This window comes from Oncorhynchus tshawytscha, linkage group LG20 (genome assembly GCF_018296145.1).
Source record: "Oncorhynchus tshawytscha isolate Ot180627B linkage group LG20, Otsh_v2.0, whole genome shotgun sequence".
NCBI classification, from domain to species: Eukaryota; Metazoa; Chordata; class Actinopteri; order Salmoniformes; family Salmonidae; genus Oncorhynchus; species Oncorhynchus tshawytscha.
Window position 1 is genome coordinate 23803843 of NC_056448.1, and position 26511 is coordinate 23830353.

The following is a 26511-nucleotide window of genomic DNA, read 5'->3' on the forward strand; positions in this document are numbered from 1 at the left end:
GGGTTAAAAACCTATTCCTGCACAGTGGATGGAACAAAGGGTGTGTCTGAAATGGCACCCAATTCACTATAGTGACTTAGTGACCACCAACCTCTTTCTCTCATCAGTACTGTACTTGCTTTTCAAAGAGATCCTGACTGTCCTCTCCCTCTCTATCTCATCATTCCAGTCAGTACAGTAGTGAGGCTGGGAGGCCCTAGCTCTCTGTCTGCAGAGGGATATGTCTGTGATTAATCAGAGCCTTGCTGGATTAGCCGTCGAGCTACATGGCTCAGGCTGCATCTTGACAACAGCTTGGTCTGAGCACCAGTATCCCTGTGGTAAATACAAACCCCTTCCTCCTCCATGCAGCCAGCCAGGCAGGCAGTAGCTAGACTAAATCTAGGCATTCTCACCCACCACCACCAACACCACCGGCCATGGCTGCCAGTGATGACTCACCAGAGCTGCTGATGCAGGCTGAAGTCTGGGCCAGGGATGCTAGGAGGATTAGCGTAGCCATGGATGAAAAAGCCTTCATAAGTCTAATGAGATTAGATATGACGTGGGCCCTGTTGATACTGATGCCAGTGGTGATATGTGTGTGTGGAATGTGTGTAGTAGTACATTTATATTCTAGCCATTTAGCAGATGCTCTTATCCAGAGCGACTTAGTCAGTGCATTCATCTTAAGATAGCTAGGTGAGACACTTATCACAGTTGGAGTAAGTACATTTTTCCTCAACAAAGAAGTTAGCAGCAAAGTCAAAGTAGTAGCCCTGGATTCACTCTCACCTTGGTAGAAACCGTCGTCGTCCATGGTGCCGTACACGTACAGGTACTTCCCAGCCACCAGGGGGAGCTCTGCCTCTGGGTGCTCGTTTGGCCCATCGTAAGGGTTGTAACTACACAACAAGAGAGAGGAGGGGGAGTTCAACATATTGATGTGCTCCACAAGATATACTACAAGATTTCTATGGAGAAAAGAGTGCTTCCGATCTGCAGGTTGATGTACTTGGTGATCTAACTCTGGTCCAGGGTGTAACGTGCGGCTTGCTCACACTGACATAACGCCCTGGACCAGAGCCCTATCTGATCCAGCTGTCCCAGGTGTTGTGTGACAGATTGAACAGTCCCACCTGTAGCGGGCGGTGCAGAGACGGACCGTGCCAGTGTAGCGAGGCTTGGACCGGGGAGCAGGGCTGACCTCATCCTCCATCTGCAGGAACACAGGGGCAGAGGAGCAATCATAGAGTTGCATCTAAATACTTCCACCCTTAACTTCTCTAGGGTAGGGGGCAGCATTTGAAATTTTGGATGAAATGCGTGGCCAAATTAAACTGCCTTCTACTCAGGCCCAGAAGATAGGATATGCATTGGTAGATTTGGATAGAAATCACTCTAAAGTTTCCAAAACTGTTAAAATAGTGTCTGTGAGTATAGCAGAACTGATTTGGCAGGCGAAAACCTGAGAAAAATCCATTCAGGATTTAGGATTTTTTGTTTATTTGTAGTTTTCTATTCAATGCAATTACAGTATCCATTGACATAGGACTCAAATTGCAGTTCCTATGCCTTCCACTAGATGTCAACGGTCTTTAGAAATAGTTTCAGGCTTGTATTCTGAAAAATGAGGGAGTAAGAGCAGTCTGAATGAGTGGACCCTGCTGTGTCACAGAGCTTCTTTATGTGCGCGACCGAGAAAGTGCCTTTCTTGTTAACCTTTTATTTTGACGACGTTATTGTCAGGTTGAAATATTATTGATTATTTAGGCTAAAAACAACCTGAGGATTGATTATGAACATCGTTTGAAATGTTTCTACGAAATTTACAGATATTATTTGGATTTTTTGTCTGCCTGTTGTGACTGCGTTTGAGCCTGTGGATTACTGAAGAAAACACGTGAACAAAATGGTTTTTGGATATAAAGAGACTTTATCGAACAAAGGGAACATTTATTGAATAAACTAATGTCTTCTGAGTGCAACCATATGAAGATCATCAAAGGTAAGTGATTAATTTTATCTCTATTTCTGACTTGTGTAACTTCTACTTGTCTGGTTACTGTTTGTAATGATTTGTCTGCTGAGCTATGTTCTCAAATAATCGTAAGGTATGCTTTCACCGTAAAGCATTTTATAAATCTTACACCGTAGTTGGATTCACAAGAAGTTATTCTTTAAACCTATGTAAAATAGTTGTATATTTTCTGAATTATTATAATGAGTATTTCTGTATTTGAATTTGGCTCTCTGCAATCTCACTGGATGTTGGCCAGGTGGGACGCTAGAGAGGTTAAACTCTCTAGTTCTACTTCTCTGACAGTTGTCACTGGAGAGTCATGTTTCTGTCCGGTGCTAAACCCATAGGTTTTACGCTATAGCTCAGCTGACTGCTGTCATGTGCTATTATACAGCTGTTCCATGAATAGCCCATCTCTTGGTAAGAGCAGAGATAAAGCACCCTCATGCTTTTGCCTTGAGACTTTGTCTCTGAATGGGAAGAGAAGAGAGGCGTTACCCACCTCTGAGGGGGTCGCCCGTTGTGGGCTGCTGGGGCAGCTCGTTGTCACTGTGGTGGGATTGACAGATAGCAGCTCTGGCCTGTCTCTGATCTGTGGCGGGCGGAGGAACTTCGATATCAGCGGAGTGTTTGCCAAGCTCTCATTGCCTGGGAAACATTGATTTCCACACCAAATAAAGAGCATCTGTCATTCCTTCTGCTTTCATTCATGGTACAGCTATTGATTTCCTGTTCAGGGGAGTACACAGCAAACACTCTACAGTATATGGCCAGGACCTGGCTGTGCTCTTTCTGCCTGACGCATCTGCAATGCATTTCCCTGATGCTTAACACTCTCGAACGACACAGCTGACAGGGACCAGGACACAGCCATCACAGAGTTTTCATCGACACACCCCTACACAACACCAAACCTAGGTAATTTCACATTTTAGACAAAAATATACAATTATTGGTGGTTGGATTTGTTTCATCACACCACCAGATTACAACCATACAGTAGCATTTTCACTGCAGTAAAGTGACAGTAGAGGATATCTAGAGCAGTATCTCAGAGCCTTCTAATCTATGGTATCTGCATTGCTGATTCTGCTGTATGTATTCGCTGGCAGATTACAGTATGTGGGGTTAGAATACTAATGTGTTGGCTCTCATTAGCAGATGTCATATATCAACCCTCTGATCAATGAGCTGTGTTATTGATCATGAACATAGCAGCATTTCGCCCATTTCCACAGTGGTCCAGATTTGCCTTGTAGCCTACCGACGAGATGGGCTGAGAGAGAAGCAGGACCTTACTCACACCACCCATTTTAGCTGCCAATTTATCTTCTCTATCTGCCACTCTCCCAACGTCACTCCAGCCGGCTTCTAGTAAAGGTCAATGTTTTGATAACTAGATTAAATTACTGTCTTGTTCCATTTTTAATTAATTAATTACCCATGCATAATGTCTGACAGAGCCTCATCTGGAGCACAAACAAGATTGTGTATATAGACTTTCAGAACCGTCCGCTGGTCTTGATTGATGAGATACACAGTTTGAAACAAATGCCAGATATGATGCATGTACTATGCCTCTCTAAGGCTAGCTCTTTTCTGCTTCATATGTATGTCTTCTGACTGCACAATGCTCTTACAGAGGGCAGGGTTGGGAGCTCTCACCTTTCCCTGCCTTCACTGCCAGTCCGTTGAGGATTTGGGAGAGTTTATTTTCCAGGGAAAGGGGAGTTTTTTGTTTGGAGAAAGAATCAGTGCTGAAGATGTCCGCCTCCAGACGGAAATCTTCCAGGCTCTTGGACAAATGGCCAAACGGTTTAGTCTGTGACCTGCATTTCTGCTCCAGGTCGCGAACCTTGTCCTTCCGTGGACAATGATGTGATATAGAGGGGAGGAGAGAGAGAGACGGAATCAATCAATGGAAGGAATGTTTCTGTGTTCCTAAGTAGCAAATCTTTAGAAGGGGATAGATACACTGTATTACATTTATATTTTAGTCATTTATCAGACGCTCTTATCCAGAGCAACTTACATACATTTTCATACTGGTCCCCCGTAGGAATCAAACCCACAACCCTGGCGTTGCAAGCGCCATGCTCTACCAACTGAGCCACAAGGGATCTATTACAAAGCAATGCATGTTTTATGTTAATAAAATGTACATAATATACCTCTACATGACTATGAGTTCAACTAATCAATGGCTTAAATCCTTATCTGGTGCTGTAGATCGCAAGCCGAAGCAATTACCGCACGGGATCCCAAAAGAGCCATTTCATATCAACAACACTGCCTGCCAAGTAATCAATGTACAGTATATGGAAGAGGCTGTGTAACACTGATACACTTTGATAACCAAAGCCAAGCACTGTGAAGAGGCTTATAAAAGTATGTACATTAAAGACATTATCTAAGCAGCTCCGAGACAATGATTAAAGCCTTGAGTTAACAACCGTTGGGTTTTCTCTGAAAGCTAGAAGGCTCAAACCCCATGGCTTGCTGGGTAAGAGATAAGACAAGCCAGGGTCCTAGCCAAGGGGAAAGTTGGTTTTACCCAGCAATAAAACTAGATGTTTCAGAGTCAGAACACTGGGCTGCAAGATGGGCTGAGATACAATAACTGAGGATGAATGAACAGCCATCGTTTTCAAACGGAAACAAGGAAATCAAATGTGTTTAGATGTTCCAGAACATCTGGAAGGTGTACAAAATGGCACTCTATTCCCTATATAGTGCACTACTACCATACAGTGCACTACCTCTGACCAGAGCCCTAAAGGTCCTGGTCATAAGTAGTGCACTATATAGGGAATAGGGTGCCATTTGGGACACAATTTTGGACTGCAGTACAGAGGAGGCAGAAGAGGATCTATAGTGTGATCCAGTACCAACACAGGCTCTGTTCAACTAATATAATTCAATCTAGTTCAATATTAGCATATGTATGATTACCTAATTACCATAACATATGCACTGATGTGAATTAGAGACCAAGTGATTCCCTGAGACTTTTGAAAGGCTATAGGACGGAAATGACCATGGAGATGATGAACACTGTGTAACTAGATGTTTCAGGGTGGGAAACATAATTATCTGCATTCTGTCCAAATGGTTCTGTTCAGACACAGAAGAAACACATAGAAACACACAATGACATTGAATAAAGATGAAAGAAAACAAACACCCAAATCAAGCTGTTACACCGTATGCAATCAATGCATATGTAATACAGTATTCCATTAAAAATCATGTCAATGAACTAGAAAAGAGAACCATTACAAAACAAGTAGGTTTGACGAGTCCCCTATGGGGAAGATCATGTACAATGAATATTCTAAAAGAAAACACCCCAAATCATAACCAAGACAGTGCTGAAAACTAGAAATTATGGAAATGAACATTATGTCTAGTTCATCTTAGAGCCATCTCCTCTCTAGGTTAACTGAACACGCTGTTGGAGTTCTCTGTGCACAGCGCCAGTTCCTCTGCACTGTAGATATTTCATCATCTGGATGGTTGCCCCCTGAACTCCTGTTGATTTTTCTGTAAAAGAGGTTTCTCCAGAGCCATTAGTGCCGTGGCTGGGATAAAAGCTTCTGATCTTAGCCTGAGCAACGGCAGAGTTCACCGGTCTAACTGAGTCGTAAAAGAAAGAGTTATGGGCAGGTTGAGGTTTTGCGGACCCAACTCTCTGGGTATTCCACGCTCATCAATGCTTAGCTCCCCACTCAACAAAAGCCTCCAAAAGCAATGCAAATACAGTATAGAGTATCACCTGGGATTATCAGGCTTACCTCAAAACTCTAGCTTTTCATGAAAGGCAATACGGATTTGGTGGATTTAAAACAAGGTATTTTTCTTATGCATCAATGTGTCTTGAATACACAAACAAAACCACATGTATCAGTCAATTGACAACCATTTTGAAAACAGCCACAGAAGCCATCCTCACCTTGCCCACTGGACCTCCATGTCCACTTACCTCTAACAGGTGGACCGCTCCCTCATGCTCTCTCTCAGCTTCAACCTGAGCCTGGAGAACACAAACACAGTTATATAGGACCTGCAGGTGACACAGTGAGCACTGCACATTCTTTCTCTGTCAGTAATACATCAAGCATACACTTGGCACAGCTCTTGGTACACTGCAGACATAGAAGAGACAGTCTGAGTTGAACAACAACTCAAGAGGAACTGTCAGCGCAAGAGCAGACACATGCAGAACCCTCGGTGTTGTCAGCTCTGCACAGCATGAGCAGGAGAAATAGTCTTAAAGAGACAAGTTCACAGTAGAAAGGCAATGAATGCCTCACAGCTGTGGGGTATCTGAGGACAGGGGAGACTAGGCGAAATGGAAAGGGTGCTATGACTTCCAATTTAAAAACCTGCAACTAAGGTGCATCGGAAAAGCCTCATAATATCAAGCTGTTTCATCCAGATTGGCTTTGATATCCAGAAGGACGAAATGCTGTTCTGCTCAAGTGATATATCATCTGTGCGATTGGTAATTAAATGGAATCACAGCGCAATAGATTAGCTAAAGGACAAAACAGACATAAGACGAGGCCTCAAATGAGCACGCTGAGGCAGATGCATACAAACTTGCAGATTGAAACGCAGATAGGCGTGCACACCGACAAACACACACCAATACTCAAAAGCAAACATCCTCATTCAACTCCCAATAACACACACACACGCAAACACAATCACACATGCATTCCCTCTCCGTCTCCCTAAAGTGTAGTGCTTGGTTAACTTTAGGCAGTGTCTCTGGGGAGTCTGATCTGCGCTGTGCTTGCGGTCTGCACTAATTGCTATGTCTGTCATGGCTCCTCTCTAAACAGAACACACAGGGATTCACACAGCTCTCTAGGAGCTCAGATTACTGCTGCCAATGCAGACAGACACACAATCACAGGAGACTACTGATTATATGGCCCCTTTTACAATCCCATCATATTACATATCCACAGTCTGAGTTGAAAAACAACTCAAGAGGATCTGTCAGTGCGAGAGCAGACACATGCAGAACGCTCACTATGGTAGAATGTTGTTGTTTTTTATGAGTCATGAGTTACAGTGTTTGAGGGAACATTGCATAGTAGTTGCACAATACTAGTCTCTCTAATAAATGCACACATACTTGACCACTGTTATCATGATGCATTGTCTTTAGTGACCACTGTGGTGAGGGTTGGAGTCTACGGCAGAGGCGAGGTGGGGTGTTATGGGCTTACCTTATGCAGAAGGTGAATCTTCTGCTGCTTGGTGGTGAGGGCAGCCAGGGCCTGCTCATGCTCTTCATCCAACTGCTGCCTCCTCTCAGCAGCCTCTCGCATATGCTGGGGAGACCAGGACACAAAAACAACACAGTCAATACATGTTCATATGCTGGGGAGACCAGGACACAAAAACAACACAGTCAATACATGTTCATATGCTGGGGAGACCAGGACACAAAAACAACACAGTCAATACATGTTCATATGCTGGGGAGACCAGGACACAAAAACAACACAGTCAATACATGTTCATATGCTGGGGAGACCAGGACACAAAAACAACACAGTCAATACATGTTCATATGCTGGGGAGACCAGGACACAAAAACAACACAGTCAATACATGTTCATATGCTGGGGAGACCAGGACACAAAAACAACACAGTCAATACATGTTCATATGCTGGGGAGACCAGGACACAAACAACACAGTCAATACATGTTTATATGCTGGGGAGACCAGGACACAAACAACACAGTCAATACATGTTTATATGCTGGGGAGACCAGGTCACAAAAACAACACAGTCAATACATGTTCATATGCTGGGGAGACCAGGATACAAACAACACAGTCAATACATGTTCATATGCTGGGGAGACCAGATCCCAGACAACACAGTCAATACATGTTGATATGCTGGGGAGACCAGGTCACAACATGGTCAATACACGGTCATAGTGCGGTAACTATGTCTTGAATGGTTACAACACAGTCCAAACACTTTTACAGCACCCATAATAACAGATGAATACATAAAAAGTCAAAGCAACAAGAATGCTGTCGTTTTCCATTCAAAGGGTATGAAGTTTGTCTACCTCTATTGACGCCATATCAAGTCCGACTCACTGATTCTTGTGATCAATCGCATACACTGAGTGTACACAATATTAGGAACACCTGCGCCAGGCGCACCAGTTTGAGTCTGCCAAGAACTGCAATGCTGCTGGGTTTTTCACGCTCAACAGATTCCTGTATGTATCAAGAATGCTCCACCACCACCCAAAGGACATCCAGCCAACTTGAAACAACTGTGGGAAGCATTGGAGTCCACATGGGCCAGCATCCCTGTGGAATGCTTTCGACAATTTGTAGAGTCCATGCCCCAATGAATTGAGCATGTTCTGAGGGCTAAAGCGGGTGCAACTCAATATTAGGAAACTGTTCCTAACATTTTGTACACTCAGTGTATAGTCACCCACTCCCAAATGAGTAATTATGACTGTATCTCCAGAGTTAAGAGCAGCTGCCACCGGTAGGACTTGGAGTTAAGGACATAAGATGTTTCTTGGAGCTTAAAAACATAAAGCAGCTTATAAACTCTGACATTCATCTTTTTCTCTCTGGGAGAAGGAAAGCTTCTTTCTCCCCAGAGATGCTCAGAGGTGTCCTGAGCAGGCACTGCTTTGCATAATCACAGAGGAGTCTTAAGCTCTGCTGGAGACCCAGGAGACTCCAGTGACCGAGGGACTGTCACTAGGCTCACTCTGTCAGATGTGGTTGTGGTCATTCAAGAGCTCCAAAATGAACTGGCCCGATAGACCTCTGGCTCTCATACACAGGGATCAGACGCTAGCCCACAGCTAACTGATTCTTATAATCGTCGTCATCGGTATCGTTATCGCCATCGTCATCGTCATCATCCTCATCCACAGCAACAAAGATGCAACTTCTCAGTTTAAGACTCCACTTATTCAGATTAGCCAACTTTATGGCAATATTATGTCAGTGAATATCTCTCTCTGAAATTCTGAGGTATAGCACAATCTTGGTAACATGGTTATGCAATGGTGAAAAAGTACAAACTATTATCCCTGAAACATTGAGCACACTGGAAACGAAGGAGAGTGCTCCACTTCAGGAAATCTCTCACTCATATTTTTTTCCTTCTCCCTTTTCAGCCTTTCTCTGCTTTCTCCATCCTCATCTCTCTCCATAATATTCTCCAACATGCAATCTCCACATCCGTCCAAATCAATAGGCAATGAGAAAGTAACACACACTTCTTTTATTTTTTAGGAGCAGGAGTCAATTTCCTCAGATGGGTACATTTTTCTCTCAAATATAGCCTTACAAACAGACAATCAATATTGCATGGAGGGAAGCAGTGATTTGCAATGAGAGTATATTTCACACTGCTATGAGACTGCTGCTGATTGCTATTGGCATACAAGAGTCTAATGAAAAAGAGTTTCTTGCAACACAAATGACAAAACTCACACACTTTTATTGGGAAGTAAGATGTATTCTATAACTCATAGGATAGACTTTGTAGATATATGCAATATTTCAGAAAATATTGATCTAGTGATCTAGCTTCACCTTAACCTAACCCAATCAGATTGCAAAGGTCTTATAGTACACTATCTCTGACATTTAATTCATATCTCATGATTGGCTGACAGAGCTTACTGTTGAGTTGAAAAAAACAGTAGCAGTGAATGTAGGAGAGCTAGGACTGATGGAAGGATGGACGGACGGATGGATTCTCACCTTGAGGACCTGCTCGAGGTTCTCCAGTTTGCCTTGGAGCCGTTTCCTCTCCTGTTGGGCTAAGTCTCTCTCCTAACTCACAGAACTGTAGGTGTGTCCGAGCTGCTCATAGTCTGACCTTACCTAGAGAAAAATAAAATAAAGACAGAAATCAAGTAAGGGCAAGAGTGAGTCAGGGTGAAGGAATATACACTCCAGGGGCAAAAGTATGTGGACACCCCTTCAAATTAGTGGATTCAGCTATTTAAGATTGAGCACACAGCCATGAAATCTCCTTAGGAAAAAATTGGCAGTAGAATGGCCCGTACTGAAGCGCTCAGTGACGATCATCTTGGCACCGTCATAGAATGCCACCTTTCTAACAAGTCGGTTCATAAGATTTCTGCCCCTCAACTGTAAGTGCTGTTATTGTGATGCTGAAATGTCTAGGAGCAACAACGGCTCATAAACATCGTATGACCTTGGTTGCAACACTCACTACCGAGTTGCAAACTGCCTCTGGAAGCAACTTCAGCACAGGAACTGTTCGTCAAGAGCTTCATGAAATGGGTTTGCATGGCTGTGCAGCCGTGCACACAAGCCTAAGATCACCATGTGCAATGCCAAGCGTCGGCTGGAGTGGTGTAAATCTCGCTGCCATAGGACTCTGGAGCAGTGGAAACGCATTCTTTGGAGTGATGAATCACACTTCACCAGCTGGCAGTCCGATGGACATATCTGGGTTTGGTGGATGCCAGGAGAACACTACCAGCCCTAATGCTTAGTGGCAACTGTAAAGTTTGGTGGAATAGGAATAATGGTCTGGAGCTGTTTTTCATGGTTCAGGCTTCTTGGATCCAGTGAAGGGAAATATCAACACTACAGCATACAATGACATTCTAAATGTAATTAACATGTTAGATATTACTGCACTGTCAGAACTAGAAGAACAAACATTTTGCTACACGCATTAACATCTGCTAAGCATGTGTTTCTGACAAGTAAAATTTGATTTGATTTAGATGATTCTGTACTTCCGACTTTGTGGCTCTTGCAGGGCTCATTGCAGGCCAGTCAAGTTCCTTTCCTGTTTCAGCACGACAATGCCCCTGTGCACAACACGAGGTCCATACAGAAAGGGTTTGTCAAGATTGCTGTGGAATAACTTGACCGGCCTGCACAGAGCCCTGACCTCAACCCCATTGAACACCTTTGGGATGAATTTTAACACCGACTGCGAACCGGGCCTAATCGCCCAACATCAGTGCCCGACCTCACTAATGCTCTTCCGGCTGAATGGAATCAAGCCCCGCAGCAATGTTCCAACATCTAGCGGAACGCCTTCCCAGAAGAGTGGAGACTGTTATAGCAGCAAAGGTGTGACCAACTCCATATTAATGAACAAGATGCTGGAATGAGATGTTCGACAAGCAGGTGTCCACATACTTTTGGCCATGTAGTGTATATGGAGTGAGTGAGAAGAGAAAAAAGTTATTTTGTTCTTCCATCAATTTACCTGTCCTTTTTCATTTACAGTGCCTTCAGAGAGTATTCAGACACCTTGACTTTTCCACATCTTGTTAAATTACAGCTTTATTCTGAAATTGATTGAATAAAAAAAACTCTAAAATTTAAAAAAAAAAAGCAATCTACACACAATACCCCATAATGACAAAGATAAAAATGTTTTTAGAAATGTTTGCAAATGTATTTAAAATAAAAAACAGAAATATCTTACTTACGTAGTAGGTATTCAGACCCTTTGCTATGAGACTTGAAATTGAGCTCAGATGCATTTTGTTTCCATTGTTCATCCTTGAGATGTTTCTACAACTAAATTGGAGTCCACCTGTGGTAAATTCAATTGATTGGACATTATTTGGAAAGGCACACACCTGTCTGTATAAGGTCGAGGCACAGATCTGGGGAAGGGTACCAAAACATTTCTACAGAATTGAAGGTCCCCAAGAGCACAGTGGCCTCCATCAATCTTAATTTCTTAATATTTGGGGTGGCAGGTAGCCTAGTGGTTAGAGCTTTGGACTAGTAACTGAAAGGTTGCAAGATCAAATCCCTGAGCTGACAAGATAAACATCTGTTGTTCTGCCCCTGAACAAGGCAGTTAACCTACTGTTCCTAGGCTGTCATTGAAAATAGGAATTTGTTCTTAACTGACTTGCCTAGCTAAATAAAGGTTAAAAAAAATGGAAGAAGATGGGAACCACCAAGACTCTTCCTAGAGCTGGCCACCAAACCAAACTCAGCAATTGAGGGACAAGGGCCTTGGTCAGGGAGGTGACCAAGAACCTAATAGTCACTCTGATAGAGCTCCAGAGTTCCTCTGTGGAGATGGGAGAACCTTCCAGAAGGACAACCATCTCTGCAGCCATTTCTTTATGGTAGAGTGTCCAGACGGAAGCCAATCCTTAGTAAAATGGCAAATTACCTTCCGCTTGTAGTTTTCCTAAAGACTCACAGACCATGAGAAGCAAGATTGAACTCTTTGGCCTGAATGCCAAGAGTCACGTCTGGAGCAAACATGGCACCATCCCTACGGGGAAGCATGGTGGTGGCAGCATCATGCTGTGGGGATGTTTTTTAGCGGCAGGGACTGGGAGAGGCAAAGATGAACGGTGCAAAGTACAGAGAGATCCTTGATGAAAACTTGCTCCAGAGTGCTCAGGAACTCAGACTGGGGCGAAGGTTCACCTTCCAACAGGACAATGACCCTAAGCACACAGCCAATACAACGCTGGAGTGGCTTCGGGACAAGTGTCTGAATGCCCTTGAGTGGCCCAGTCTGAGCCTGAACTTGAACCCAATCGAACATCTCTGGAGAGACCTGATAATACCTGTGCAGCAACACTCATCATCCAACCTGACAGAGCTTGAGAGGATCTGTAGAGAAGAATGGAAAAATCCATATAGACCAAGCTTGTAGCGTCATACCCAAGAAGCCTCGAGGCTGTAATCGCTGCCAAAGGTGCTTCAACAAAGTACTGAGTAAAGGGTCTGAATACTTATGTAAATGTTATATTTCCCAGGTGGGGGGGGGGGTGTAGAGTCTAAACTGCTGTGAAATTAGTCAGCATAGCGATGATACAAGGAAGCTGCTGACTCAAGCTCATGGCCCCATTTCATCATCAATCAGAAAGCCTTGAAGGAAGGTGACTTAAGTTGGGTTCTCTCGAGTTCGGCTGCATCTGAACAGAACCATTTCTTAGCCACCCACCAACCGCTTAAGTCTCTAATTAATTAATATAATTGGATCAGCTCGTTCAAGGTAACTTGTGGACCCCATGAAATCGTACCGCACCAGTTATTCACAATGTTGTACTTGTTTTCTTAAACAAATTATTTCAGCCATACCCTCAAATGAAATAATCCATGATAATTTTGGGTTGTGGGTAAAGATTGCAACAAGATCCTCTGTTCTGATATGAAATTGAATCTATTATATATCTCCCCATAATTCCAGTATTCTGACAACTGTACCTAGATGTGATACAATCCTTTCTCTACACAGGGGTCAGTGAATGTTCATCTGGGGTTCATGAGGGGATCGACCATGAAGAGAAAATGATAACGACAAACACCCGACTGATTGGCTTAAATCACCCACAGCAACGAGTCCCTCGCCTTCCCTCCCATCAACCAGACAGCCCTGGCACATTCCTCTCAGCACTCATTCACTCATATGCCCCCCCCCCCGCCCTCTCTGATATTGGAAGGTCGCTCTGCTCGCATCTCCCATCGATCTTACGTCATCTGCTTTGAGAAATCGCCCCTCTGATGCGAGGGATAGACAGAGGCGCCTTTCTGTCTCCCATGTTATTTACTAAGTCTCCACAATCTCATTCACACCCAGAAGGTGAGAGGCGAGCACCTCGGCTAGCGCCCGGCGCTACGCTAACTCTTCCTTTCATCACTGACTCTGATGCTAATGCTAACCATGTCCTCTCAGGTAGTAGCGTCAAACCCAGGCTCAGGTACCTGGGCACCGCACTACTCTGCCCCCCCTCTCTTTCATTTCAAAGTCTGACAGATGGCTCCTTTCTGTTGGCCGTGGCATGCGGGCGGAAACGTGAGGAGCCGGATAGGGGATTAGGATGGAGCAAAGTGCCAAGCTGTTTTGTTCTCTGGACACGTGTCAAAGCTGGCCCCGTGAAAGTGACACCATTAGCGCTTGCCGACCACCCCCCCCCGCCACAGACAGTCACTCACTCACACTCCCAGTCTGTGTGTGTGTTTGAGTGTGTGTGCGTGCGTCCGTCTGCGTCTGTGGGGCCTGCTGGATAGGGTTGAGATAGATTCACACGCACAGAGGCTGGGAAGTGATGCTGTGATGTTTGTGTCATTTTGGTGTCTTGGTTTTGTTTCCCAGATAACAGTGTTTAGAGAGTAGTAAAGCCTTTAGTGTGGGCATTGACATTATGACTGGCCTATGTGCTATGAGCATGGCCTCTCCACCTCCATTGGGAACGCACTTCAACTCCAAAACTCTACAACGTCCATATAGTAGCCTGTCTGTTATCACTGTCTAGCACATTCTGTTACAGCTAACAAATGTCCCAGCATCCATGATACATAATACACTCCTCATCTAATGTATACAATTCCACTTAACCACAACAAGCATCATCTCCTTATGGAGACAGAGTGAAATTGTGCAAGGGGCTTTCAGTGGATATCGATCTATCAGAGATGGATCACAGATTCCATTAGTTAGTGTAATGTAGAGCCTCCTCTGTGAGAGACACCCCTGGGGCTCTGCTAGGCCAATATGATATCTGCCCATTGATCAAGTGATATAAGCACAGTACTGGGCTGAGCTATATGATGAGGTTGAGGCTAGGTCCCAAATGGTACCCTATTCTCTATACAGTAGTACACTGTGTAGGGAATAGGGTGCAATTTGTGATTCAGCCTGAGTCTTTTACCTACCTGGTCATATTTGGATGCCTTCAGGCTGTTGCTGGACAACTCAAGGATCAGGCGATTTTTCTCCTGCAACACATCCAAAGGCTGAGTCTTCTGTGGAGGGAAAGAGAGGAAGGGGGCAGAATAGATGCAGGAGAAAGACACAGAGAGAGAGAGAGAGAGAGAGAGACAGAGAGACAGATAGATGGACAGAAAGAGGGGGGAATAGATAATTAGTCTCAATGTGACAGTACATTGAATGGTGATATCGGTGCATTATAATAGTGTGTACAGGACAGCAATAGGCTGCAAAGAGCTACAATGCACGTTGTACAGTAACTCCACCTGCAAATGTGTAGTTAAACAACAGAGAGACATTCATCGCAGGTTGTCGTACCTTGTGTGGGCCGAAGTGGTTCACCAGCACACAAAACCCCTCCGTTATCCACAACTGTGGTTCTCAATCCTGGTCCTGGAGACCCAAGGGGGTGCACATTATTGTTTTGGTCCTAGCACTACACCGCTGACAAGAAAGCAGGCTTTGATGGTTTGAATCAGTTGTGTAGAGCTAGGGCAAAAACTAAAATGTGTCACCGGGACCAGGATTGAGAACCACTGATCCAGAAGGCAGAATACACAGCTGCACGTTGCCACCCTCTATTTAGTGAGGCCAACACCATTAACAGTGACGCCTTGAGATCTCCAATGATCCAGGAGATTAATCAGCATATGATAGTGTAGTCAACCTCATGCTGATGATCAACTCTGCTCAATATGTGCATCCCAAATGCCTCTATGGCCCTGGTCAAAATTAGTGCACTACGTTGGGAATGGGGTGCCATTTGTCACAAAGGAGTTGAGAGGCGGTCTTCCCTCTGACAGATCTGGGGAGGATAATGCCAAATCTCACAGAGTGGAGGTGTGAAGTGATTCCTGCTTTAATACAATTATGTAACAGGCTTAAGTCCTGAACAGAGATACAGCGAGAGAGAGGAGAGAGAGAGAGAGAGAGAGAGGGGAAGACAGAGAGAGAGAGAGAGACAGAGTGAGAGAGAGACGAAGAGACAGAGAGTGCCGTAAGGGTGGATGCCAGCTCTAGACCCAGGGTGGATGGAGGATTTGTGGGGAGGGTAAAGCCTCATCAGGCTCCCTATCATCAAATTGTCTGCACATATGGAGGGACTCAATAAACAATAGACTGCCAATGTGAGTGCGTAAGCGTGTGCGTGCGCCAGAGTGTATGTGTAGATGTTAAGGTGACAGCACAGAGCGGTGTGTATGGGGGGGTGCATTCCTAATCTGATTGTGTAACACATTCTCCCCATCCCTTCCTCTCTCCCTACATTGTAATCTACTGTACTGTACCACCCACTGGCTGTGGAGACACCTCTCCTACGTGGCTAATCCTGATGTTAGTGCACTTCAGGTGCCAGATCCACTTTGTGCCTCAGCCCTGAGAGGACTGAACACGTCCTCTGTGTCAACACCACTGTTTGTCACACACAGACAGAATTGAGGGGGGAGAGACTAGAGAAGAGAGTGAGGGGGGGGTGATAGAAATATATATACAATATATATACAGTTGAAGTCGGAAGTTAACATACACTTAGGTTGGAGTCATTAAAACTTGTTTGGGATAGGGTCTAGTTTCCTGTTACTCAGGACCAGAAGCCAGGATATGCATATAATTGGTAGCATTGGACAGGAAACACTTTGAAGCTTCTAAAACGGTTAAACTAATATCTGAGACTATAACAGAATTGATATGGCAGGCGAAAATCGGAAGAAAAACCAGACATAATTTTTTTTTTTAGGTCCCAGGCTCTCTCTTCTTATGTAATTCCGTCTCCCAAATTGCAATTCCGATGGCTTCCACTAGATGTCAACAGTATTTATTCAAGTTTTCAGGCTTGTTTTTTGAAAAGTGTTGTAGCTGGGACCCTTAGGATTGCAAACAGAGGAAGATCTTCAAAAGAAAGTGATTTATTTAATCGCTATTTTTGATTTTATGAAGCCTGTGCTGGTTGAAAAATATGTTGATTTGTGGCGCCGTCCTCAAACAATCGCATGGTATGCTTTCGCCGTAAAGCCTATTGTAAATCGGACAACGCAGTTAGATTAACATGAATTTAAGATTTTAAATGATATACGATACTTGTATGTTCATAAATGTTTAATGTTACGATAATTTATTTGAATTGTGCTCCCTCCAATTTCAATGGAAATCTTATCCCTAAGATGATTAAAACTCGTTTTTCAACCACTCCACAAATTTCTCAAACTATAGTTTTTGCAAGTCGGTTAAGGACATCTACTTTGTGCATGACAAGTAATTTTTCCATCAATTGTTTATGTTGTGGCTTTAGAAACTTCTGATAGGCTAATTGACATTATTTGATTCAATTGGAGGTGTACCTGTGGATGTATTATTTCAAGGCCTACCTTCAAACTCAGTGCCTCTTTGCTTGACATCATGGAAAAATCAAAAGAAATCAGCCAAGACCTCAGAAAATAATTGTGGACCTCAGCAAGTCTGGTTCATCCTTGGGAGCAATTTCCAAATGCCTGAAGGTACCACGTTCATCTGTACAAACAATAGTACACAAGTATAAACACTATGGGACCACGCAGCTGTCACACCACTCAGGAAGGAGACACGTTCTGTCTCCTAGAGATGAATGTACTTTGGCGCGAAAAGTGCAAATCAATCCCACAACAACAGCAAAAGACCTTGTGAAGATGCTGGGAAAACAGGTACAAAAGTATCTATATCCACAGTAAAAATAGTCCTATATCGACATAACTTGAAAGGTGTTATGGGATTTTTTTATCAATAATGACTAAATGAGGAATACTGCACTATAACTGGCAAGAATTCTACCCTGTCTTTCTTGTAGTATTAAATAATGTTTGTTCATTAGGAAGGGGTTATATGGCATGTACCTAGGAAGAAAGGAATGTATGTGGAGATAAGAGAGGACAGGGAGAGCTCCTCCAGAGTTATAGTGTCTGGGGGAGCCTGGAACTGTCAGCTGAGGGGTTATAAACTGTGGTTAGACTCATGAGAAAATCCATGTTGGTGTGTATGTCTGTCCGTAGTTTAGGATGGCATAAGAAGGAATGTATTTGTGAAAACTTGAGAGCTCTCGCAAATAAACTGGGATCTGATCAATTGTGAGCTGGGAATTCTGTCTGTTTTATTTAAGACCAGAACTTTACACCCTCTGGGTATCAGACAGATAAATATAATTGGAATTTATGAACACTGATTCAATAATTACTTGACAAAGGTCACTCAGCAGGGAAGAAGCCACTGCTCCAAAACCGCCATAAAACATCCAGACTACGGTTTGCAACAGCACATGGGGACAAAGATCGTACTTTTTGGAGAAATGTCCTCTGGTCTGATGAAACAAAAATAGAACTGCTTGGCCAAAATGACCATCGTTATCTTTGGAGGGAAAAGGGGGAGGCTTGCAAGCCAAAGAACACCATCCCAACGGTGAAGCACGGGGGTGGCAGCATCATGTTGTGGGGGTGCTTTGCTTCAGGAGGGACGGGTGCATTTCACAAAATAGATTGATTCATGAGGTAGGAAAATTATGTGTATATATTAAAGCAACACCTCAAGACATCAGTCAGGAAGTTAAAGCTTGGTTGCAAATGGGTCTTCCAAATGGACAATGACCCCAAGCATACTTCCAAAGTTGTGGCAAAATGGCTTAAGGACAGCAATGTCAAGGTATTGTAGTGGCCATCACAAAGCCCTGACCTCAATCCTATTGAAAATCTATGGGCAGAACTAAAAATGCGTGTGCAAGCAAGGAGGCCTACGAACCTGACTCAGTTACACCAGCTCTGTCAGGAGGAATGGGCCGAAATTCACCCAATTTATTGTGGGAATCTTGTGGAATGCTACCCGAAACGTTTGACCCAAGTAAAACAATTTAAAGACAACGCTAATTGAGTGTATGTAAACTTCTGACCCACTGGGAATGTGATGAAATAAAAAAAAGAAAAACTGAAATAATTCATTCTCTCTACTATTATTCTGGCATTTCACAGTCTTTAAAATCAAGTGGTGATCCTAACTGACCAAAGACAGGGAATTTTTACTAGGAAAAACTGAGTCTAAATGTATTTGGCTAAGATGTATGTAAACATCTGACTTCAACTGTGTATAATATATATATATATATATATATATATATATATATATATATATATATATATAGAGAGAGAGATGAGAGACTGGAGAGTGACATCTCCTCCTCTACCTGAGAGTCAACTATTCACATTGGTCCTGGCCTAGGACAGTGACATCTCTCTCCCTCTAGCCTGAGGAGTTGAGTCAAACTATTCACATTGGTCATTCTATGGATACTTCAAACTTGCTGTGAAATTCCAAAAATAGAACGCTGACAAAATGCTGTAAAACTCACCCCACAAAGGGTTAACAAATTAAGACACATATGGTTACAAAAATCTGCAAGTGGAACTGAAAAGCATAGATTTTCAGTAAGGACCGGTGCTCAGCTGTAGAGATATACAACACTGAAATCCATATTTGCGTCCCAGCCTGCCTGGTCGAGGGTGGACAGACCAGGAGAGAGAGAGCCCTCAACACTTCCAGTGACTCATTGACACTGACAGCTCTGGCCTATTTCCTACATCATCATCCCAACCTCTGTTCTCCCTCTCTCCCCCACTCTCTCTCACGCTCTCTGTGCTTTTCACCAGGTGGTTGCTTCGACAGCTCTTCCCCTTACCTACAGCCACACAATGCAGAGAGAGTATTGACAATTAAAGCATTTAATTGTCCCTTTCAGCCTTTCAGGGTAACATCACTGCTTTGACTAGGCATCATTATTTCAACGCCAAACCCACCACTGGTGTGCGTGGCCAAAGAGATATATATGTCATCCAACAAATATAAGCGCCTGGAGTTTTCTTAACTGCATTGGCACTTGGATTGGAACCAGCGCTATGGTTAGATAACATGAAAATAGTGCTCTTTGGCCACACAGACCAATGGGTTGGTTTGCTGTCGAAATAAGGATTCATACAGTGCATTCGGAAAGTATTAAGACCCCTTCCCTTTTTCCACATTTTGTTACGCTAGAGCCTTATTCTAAAATATATTAAATAAAACATTTTCCTACAGTGTTTCTTCCTTTAGAAGTTTAAAGCTTATGCCGCAACCATTTGCGTGGATGGTGGCAGATTGTTTAAAATTACATAATTCTGTCATTGCACTACACTATCACAAGGGGGAGTTAGAACACTGATCTATCGGTAGTCTAAACTGTGGCACAAATTTACTATCTTTTCGTAAATTAATGGAGGTGTTTTCAGTCTAAGAGTCTCTCTTCTTTGGTACTAGAGTCCTGCATCAGGCAAAAGAAGAGTGGAGAGAGAACTTTGGTAAATTCAATGGCCAATTTTACACTTGACATGCGGACTGCCGATTTTCGGAAAATAGGCACGGTGGGCTTTTAGTTTTTCTCCCTCTAATAACAGAAATAAATTATTCTAAATAACATGTTGCCTTTATTTACCACAGTGTGAAAGTGTGATAGCCCCTCTATATGAAGTGAGTTTCTGAAACACAGAGTCCTTCTTTGCTGATGTGAAGAAGAAAAGGAATGAAAGCGAGTCCAGCGAGGATTTTGCAGCATAAAGCTGAGTGACTCACTCATTCTTGGAATTGGATCTATCACGTTTCAGGAGAAGAACCAGATGCAGAGAGTGTCAAAGTAACAAATGTGTATTACTAGAACAGAGGGCAGGCAAAACGACAGGTCTAGGGCAGGCAGAGGTCAGTAATCCATATCAGAGTCCATAAGGTACAGAACAGCAGGCAGTCTCGGGGTCAGGGAAGGCAGATGCCAATAATCCAGGGTGGTGTGACAAGGTACAGAACGACAGGCAGGTTTAGGGTCAAGGCAGGCAGAATGGTCAAAACCAGGAAAACTAGAAAACAGGAACTAGAAAAGACGTGAGCAAGGGGAAAACCACAGGTAGGCTTGACAAACAAAACGAACTGGCAACAGACAAATAGAGAACTCAGGTATAAATACACTGGGGAAAATGGGGACAATGGGCGACACCTGGAGGAGGGTGGAGACAAGCACAAAGACAGGTGAAACAGATCAGGGTGTGACAGGATCAAAATAAATAAGTACCCACTTTCTGAATGTCTTTAACCATTTTGGGATGGGGCAGCATTTTCACTTTTGGATGAATAGCATGCCCAGAGTGAACTACCTCCTACTCTGTCCCAGATGCTAATATATGCATATTATTATTAGTATTGGATAGAAAACACTCTGACGTTTCTAAAACTGTTGAATGATGTCTGTGAGTATAACAAAACTTATATGGCATGCGAAAACCTGAGAAAAATCCAACCGACAGAGTTACTTCTCGGTCCAGTGCTTTTCTGAAGACATAGGAATTCTCCGGTTGGAACATTATTGATGTTTTATGTTTAAAAACATCCTAAAGATTGATTCCATACATCGTTTGGCATGTTTCTAAAGGACTGTAACGGAACTTTTCGAGTTTTTGTCTGGACGAAATGCTCGCGCCTCATGAAGATGGATTACTGGGCTGAACATGCTAACAACAAGTGGCTATTTGGACATAAATGATGGAACTTTATGGAACAAATCTGTCACTTATTGTCAACCTGGGATTCCTGGGAGTGCCTTCTGATGAAGATCATCAAAGGTAAGTTAATATTTATGGTGTTATTTCTAACTTTGTTGATTCCAAAATGGCGGATGTTCTTCTGGCTGTTTTGGGCTCTGAGCGCCGTTCTCAGATTATGTTTTTTCCGTAAAGTTTTTTTGAAATCTGACACAGCGGTTGCATTTAGGAGAAGTCTATCTTTAATTCTGTGAATAACACTTGTATCTTTTATCAATGTTTATTATTTAGTATAGTAGTATTAGTAGTATTTAGTATTAGTATTTTTGCAAAATCACCGGATGTTTTGGAATCAAAACATTACTGCACGTAAGGCGCCAATGTAAACTGAGATTTTGGGATATAAATATGCACATTATCGAACAAAACATACATGTATTTTGTAACATGATGTCCTATGAGTGTCATCTGATGAAGATCATCAAAGGTTAGTGATTTGTTTGATCTATATTTCTGCTTTTTGTGACTTGGCTGGAAAAATGGCTGTGTGTTTTTTCGACTTGGCTATGATCTAATCTAATCATATGTTGTGCTTTAGCTGTAAAACATTTTTGAAATTGGACACGATGGGTAGATTAACACGATGTTTCTTTCATTTTTTGAATTGGACTTGTTAATGTGTGAAAGTTACATATTTGTAAAAAGTATTTTTGAATTTCGCGCACTGCCTTTTCAGCAGAATGTTGTTGAGGTGTTCATCTAGCGAAACCCCTGCACCAGAAAGGTTTATAAAGAAATGTTTGGACTGTTTTGACTAAATTAATCTGCTCATATTGTTTGTGCTCAATTATTTGTGACATTGTGGTCACAGTGAATAATGTAAATTAAGAAAATCTAATAAATCCTATTCATAATGAATTATAAGATGTGTGTTGCAAGCTTTTAATTTTTCATATTTTTTTTGTAAGAATTCATTTGATATTTTTAGACAATACAAAACATACACATAGAAACAACAACTATATCACACCTGTCCAGAACAACCTGCTGACACCCATATCTCCAGCGCCTGCTCTCTGCCACATTGCCTCAAACTGCACCATTTTAAAGGCTGACATTGGACTATTTTAATACTTCTGATAGCCATATATCTAACTCCACCCATAACATTTGTACTTTTTAACATTCCCAGAAGGCGTGGATTATTGTAACCTAATGAAAAATCGAATTTAACCCTTATGTAATCTTAACATTCTGTATTCTCCCCTTGCCCCAAGGGTAAAAAATTACCCATTTTCAAGCAGCTAAATTGAATTTTAAACCCCAAATCTATTTTGCATGAAGAAACTTCATCAAACTTTGTAAAGATGTGGGTTTACCCTCTTCACAATGCAGAAAGACTGCATTTAATCAGTGGACACCACTCGTTTTTATTACAGCACACCTGTCATTATTGTTTTCTTTACTATTATTATTATTATTATTGCTGAAGGTACTACATCGGTGTAAACATAATTTTTTTAGCAAGAGATAGCACTTGTATAGCCTAAGAAAGTAGCAGAAATATGCAGAAAGTAGTTTTGAATGCATTTTATTGAAGGGAAACTATATGTCTTTAACATTTTGGCAACATAGTGATATATTCTTACATACTGTACAACGAGGAATTCAACTAGTCTTCTCCCATTTTTTTAAACCACTGCCCCTACCCACAAGGTCTATAAATAACAACAATAAATAAGAATAACATAAGATAACAGATATTTAAAAAAACGTGAAGAACATAAATCAATCAACTCTAATTAGCACATGTAGGACAATATGCAAGTGTGTGTGCATGACTTTGAAGATGTATTTCTCATATGTGAAGCACATAGTATTTGATTTACAGTCCTTCTTTGGGGGGCAGAATTGCCATCACCTCATCTTGCCTGCCCCAGCTGCAGCCTCAGGTGGATCAGGACAAGATTCAGCCCCCTGTACAGCTTTCACAATCGCTGCAGAGGCTGCTGTGCGGGGGAGGCGCTCCCTTCTTTGAATGTGTGGGGTTACAAGTGCCTTTCCCAGCTGCTCCAGGAACACCCTCCTCTTGTTCCGCTTATCAGGCATTCAGGTAGGGTTGATCTTGTTCCATATCATGAAGGCATTGTATGAGGACACATCAATGATGTTATGGAAGATGACCAGGGGCCAGCGGGCACTAATCCTCCTGTAGCTGTAAGTTCCAATCACCTTGTCCAGGTTGTCCATGCCTCCTTTGTTGTGGTTGTAGTCCAGGATGATGGCTGGTTTCCTGTCCTCACTATCACTGGTCTCAGCCATTTTGTGCAGTGTGCTCAGGAGGACCACATTCTTGTTCCTCTTTGGGAGGTAAGAAACTAGAGTGGTTGTAGGGGTGAAGGCAAACTTTGATGAGAAGGCCTTTCTCCCCCTTGGTGTGAGGAGTGCAGGGGGAGCTCAGGCGTGTTCTTTCTAACTGTGCCAACCATCGTGATCTTCCTCTTCAGGAGCTGCTGGCTGAGTTCATAAGAGGTGAAGAAATTGTCACATGTGACATTGTGCCCCCTCAGTCTATCTGTCACATCAAGCAAAAATCGCATCCCTGGTTCTTCTCCGGGCCTCCACTGGTCGGCTTCCCTGTGTAGACTTGCATCTTCTAAGCGTAGCTGGATTGTGCGTCACAGGCCACCCATATCTTGATGCCATAGTTTGCTGCCTTGCTGAGCATATACTGCCGGAAAGGATAGCGACCTTTTGACAAAGAGATTACTATCAGTAATTAGCATCAGTGTCACAGAAAACAATCACATAAATCATTTTTCAACCCGTACGGCATGACGAGGTACTCATAATGGCCGGATGTGGTACTAAACGCTGTCTTCCACTCATCTCCTTCCGGATACGCACCGGATATGCAAGTTATATGCACTCCTGAGATCCAGTTTTGTGAAAAAGCGTGCTCCGTGAAATGACTCAATCGCCATGGCAATGAGAGGTAGCGGGTAACTATTCCCCACCGTGATGGAATTTAGACCCCTATAGTCAATGCACGGATGGGTTTGTCAAACTGAACATGGGGGATCCCTAACCTATGCGCTAAACCGCAGTCAATACAATTTCCCGCCGCGCCTGAATCTACTAGCGCCTTATGCCGGGAAAGAGGGACAAATTCAGGAAAAACAATCAATACATACATGTGACCAACAGGGGGCTCTGGGTGAGCCTTGTGCCGACTCACCTGAGGTGTCCGAGCAGTGCTCAATGTGCCCTCTGCGACCACAGCTGGCACAGGAAAGGCCCCTCCTCCGGTCGCCCTCGCTGCAGCACCTCCTAGCTCCATGGGTGTTGGAGTAGAGGAGCTGGGGGATGGAACTGACAGAACCCGATCTGGACGTCCGCGGGTCGCCAGCAAGTTGTCCAACCGAATGGACATGTTGACCAGCTGGTCCAAGGAGAGGGTGGTGTTTCTACAGGCCAGCTCCCTACGGACGTCCTCGTGCAAACTGCACCTATAGTGATCGATCAGGGCCCTGTCTTTCCATCCCGCGCCAGCAGCCAAAGTCCGGAACTCTAGGCCAAAGTCCTGAGCACTCTTCTTCTCCTGCCTCAGATGGAACAGCCGTTCACCCGCCGCTCGGCCCTCAGGTGGGTGATCGAACACGGCCCGAAAGCGGTGGGTGAACTCTGGGTAGTGGACCTCGCCGAGTCAGGATCGTTCCATACCGCGTTGGCCCAATCCAGGGCTTTACCTGAGAGGCAGGAGACGAGGGCGTTCACGCTCTCACCTCCCGAAGGAGCCGGATGAATGGTTGCCAGGTATAAGTCCATCTGGAGTAAGAACCCCTGGCACCCGGCCGCCGTCCGGAGTACGAGTCGAATCCCACTGTGCCCAGGCAATGAAGGAGAGGGGGTTGGTACTGGTTGGGGTGTGGCTGATGGAGGTGTGGGAAGGCCATCTCTCTCCCATCTTTCCATCGTCGCCATCACCTGATCCATTGCGGTACCCAGCCGGTGTAACACTGCCGTGTGGTGTTGAACGCGCTCCTCCATGGACACTGGGAGTGCATCCACTCCTGCTGACTCCATAGATGGTGGTGCGGGATTCTGTGATAACGTGCGTCTAGGTGAGAGGTGTAGGAGTCAGGTGCAGGAGAGCAGGCATGTCGGAGAAGCGTGTTTAATCAGTCAGTCCACCAACACAAAAATGGCACAGTCGAAAATACAAACTACGCTCTCGATACTGAGAACTCATGGAGGAACAAACACAGTTCTGACACTCATATACATGTGCGTAACCGTGAAAACAACAAACTGTAAATACAATCGAGTACAATACACAAAAGTCTAATCCCGCACAAACTAAGGCAGGCAACAGGTTACCCTTATACACACAGAAATTAACGCAAATGAAACCAGGCGTGAAAAAGAATCCCAGACAAAACTGTGGCTAGTGGCTAGTAAACCAGGAAACGCCGACCACCGAGCACCGCCCCAACAGGGAGAGGAGTTACCTTTGGTAGAAGTCATGACAGGTGGTAATGCAACAAAATAGGAAAAATGCGAAGGTAGATAAATACTTTTGCAAGGCACTGTATATTATTTTACTGTTCTTTGACAAAAATGTATCTCTTTCAGATTTGGCCATTTCTTCTTTCCCATCTTCTTCTTCAGATACCTCCTCCTCTTCTAAATCACTGTTGTTTCTCATGGACATCTGAAAAAATCTGATCTACGACCTGTTGGGCACTGAAACGTGCACTCATAGCTTCAGCAAAGAGAGAACTGGGGGGACTGTCATCTGCAGCACCTTTATAGCTTCTGACTGCATTCCGCATTAGTAAACAATGCTTTCAAGAAATGTTTATTTTGTCTGAAATGTTGTTTATTTTGTCTGAAATGCTGTTTATTTTGTCTGTGAAGTTGAGTCATGTGTGGGGTCGTGGAGGGGAGATGCTGCACATGCACAATATTTTTTTTGTTTTGTCTGAGTACAATCAGTAGCACACATAATCTACATTTCTCAGTGTGTTTGTGTGTGTGTGTCTTTGTGTTTTTTTGTGGTGTGTAAATAATTTTATAACTGCAGGGTCAAAAATTACCCTAAGTCAATCTTTGTACCCTGGTGGTGTCATGGAAATATGAACAAAAGCATTTAACTTTTTCTAATGTTGGGGTCACTC

The 26511-nt window shown here is 43.5% G+C and overlaps 1 protein-coding gene across 1 annotated transcript in view; it reads right to left on the reverse strand.

The window, feature by feature from the left end:
- LOC112220378 (RIMS-binding protein 2) overlaps window positions 1-26511 on the reverse strand; it is a 72605-nt gene that overhangs the window by 12457 nt on the left and 33637 nt on the right. The window contains exons 2-9 of the mRNA XM_042302387.1: window positions 14705-14794; window positions 9782-9904; window positions 7243-7347; window positions 5985-6035; window positions 3668-3863; window positions 2505-2650; window positions 1119-1198; window positions 775-884 (exon numbers count right to left, since the gene is read on the reverse strand). Coding sequence (XP_042158321.1) covers window positions 775-884; window positions 1119-1198; window positions 2505-2650; window positions 3668-3863; window positions 5985-6035; window positions 7243-7344 — 685 coding nt within the window. The 5' untranslated portion in view covers window positions 7345-7347; window positions 9782-9904; window positions 14705-14794. The remainder of the gene's footprint in view (window positions 1-774; window positions 885-1118; window positions 1199-2504; window positions 2651-3667; window positions 3864-5984; window positions 6036-7242; window positions 7348-9781; window positions 9905-14704; window positions 14795-26511) is intronic.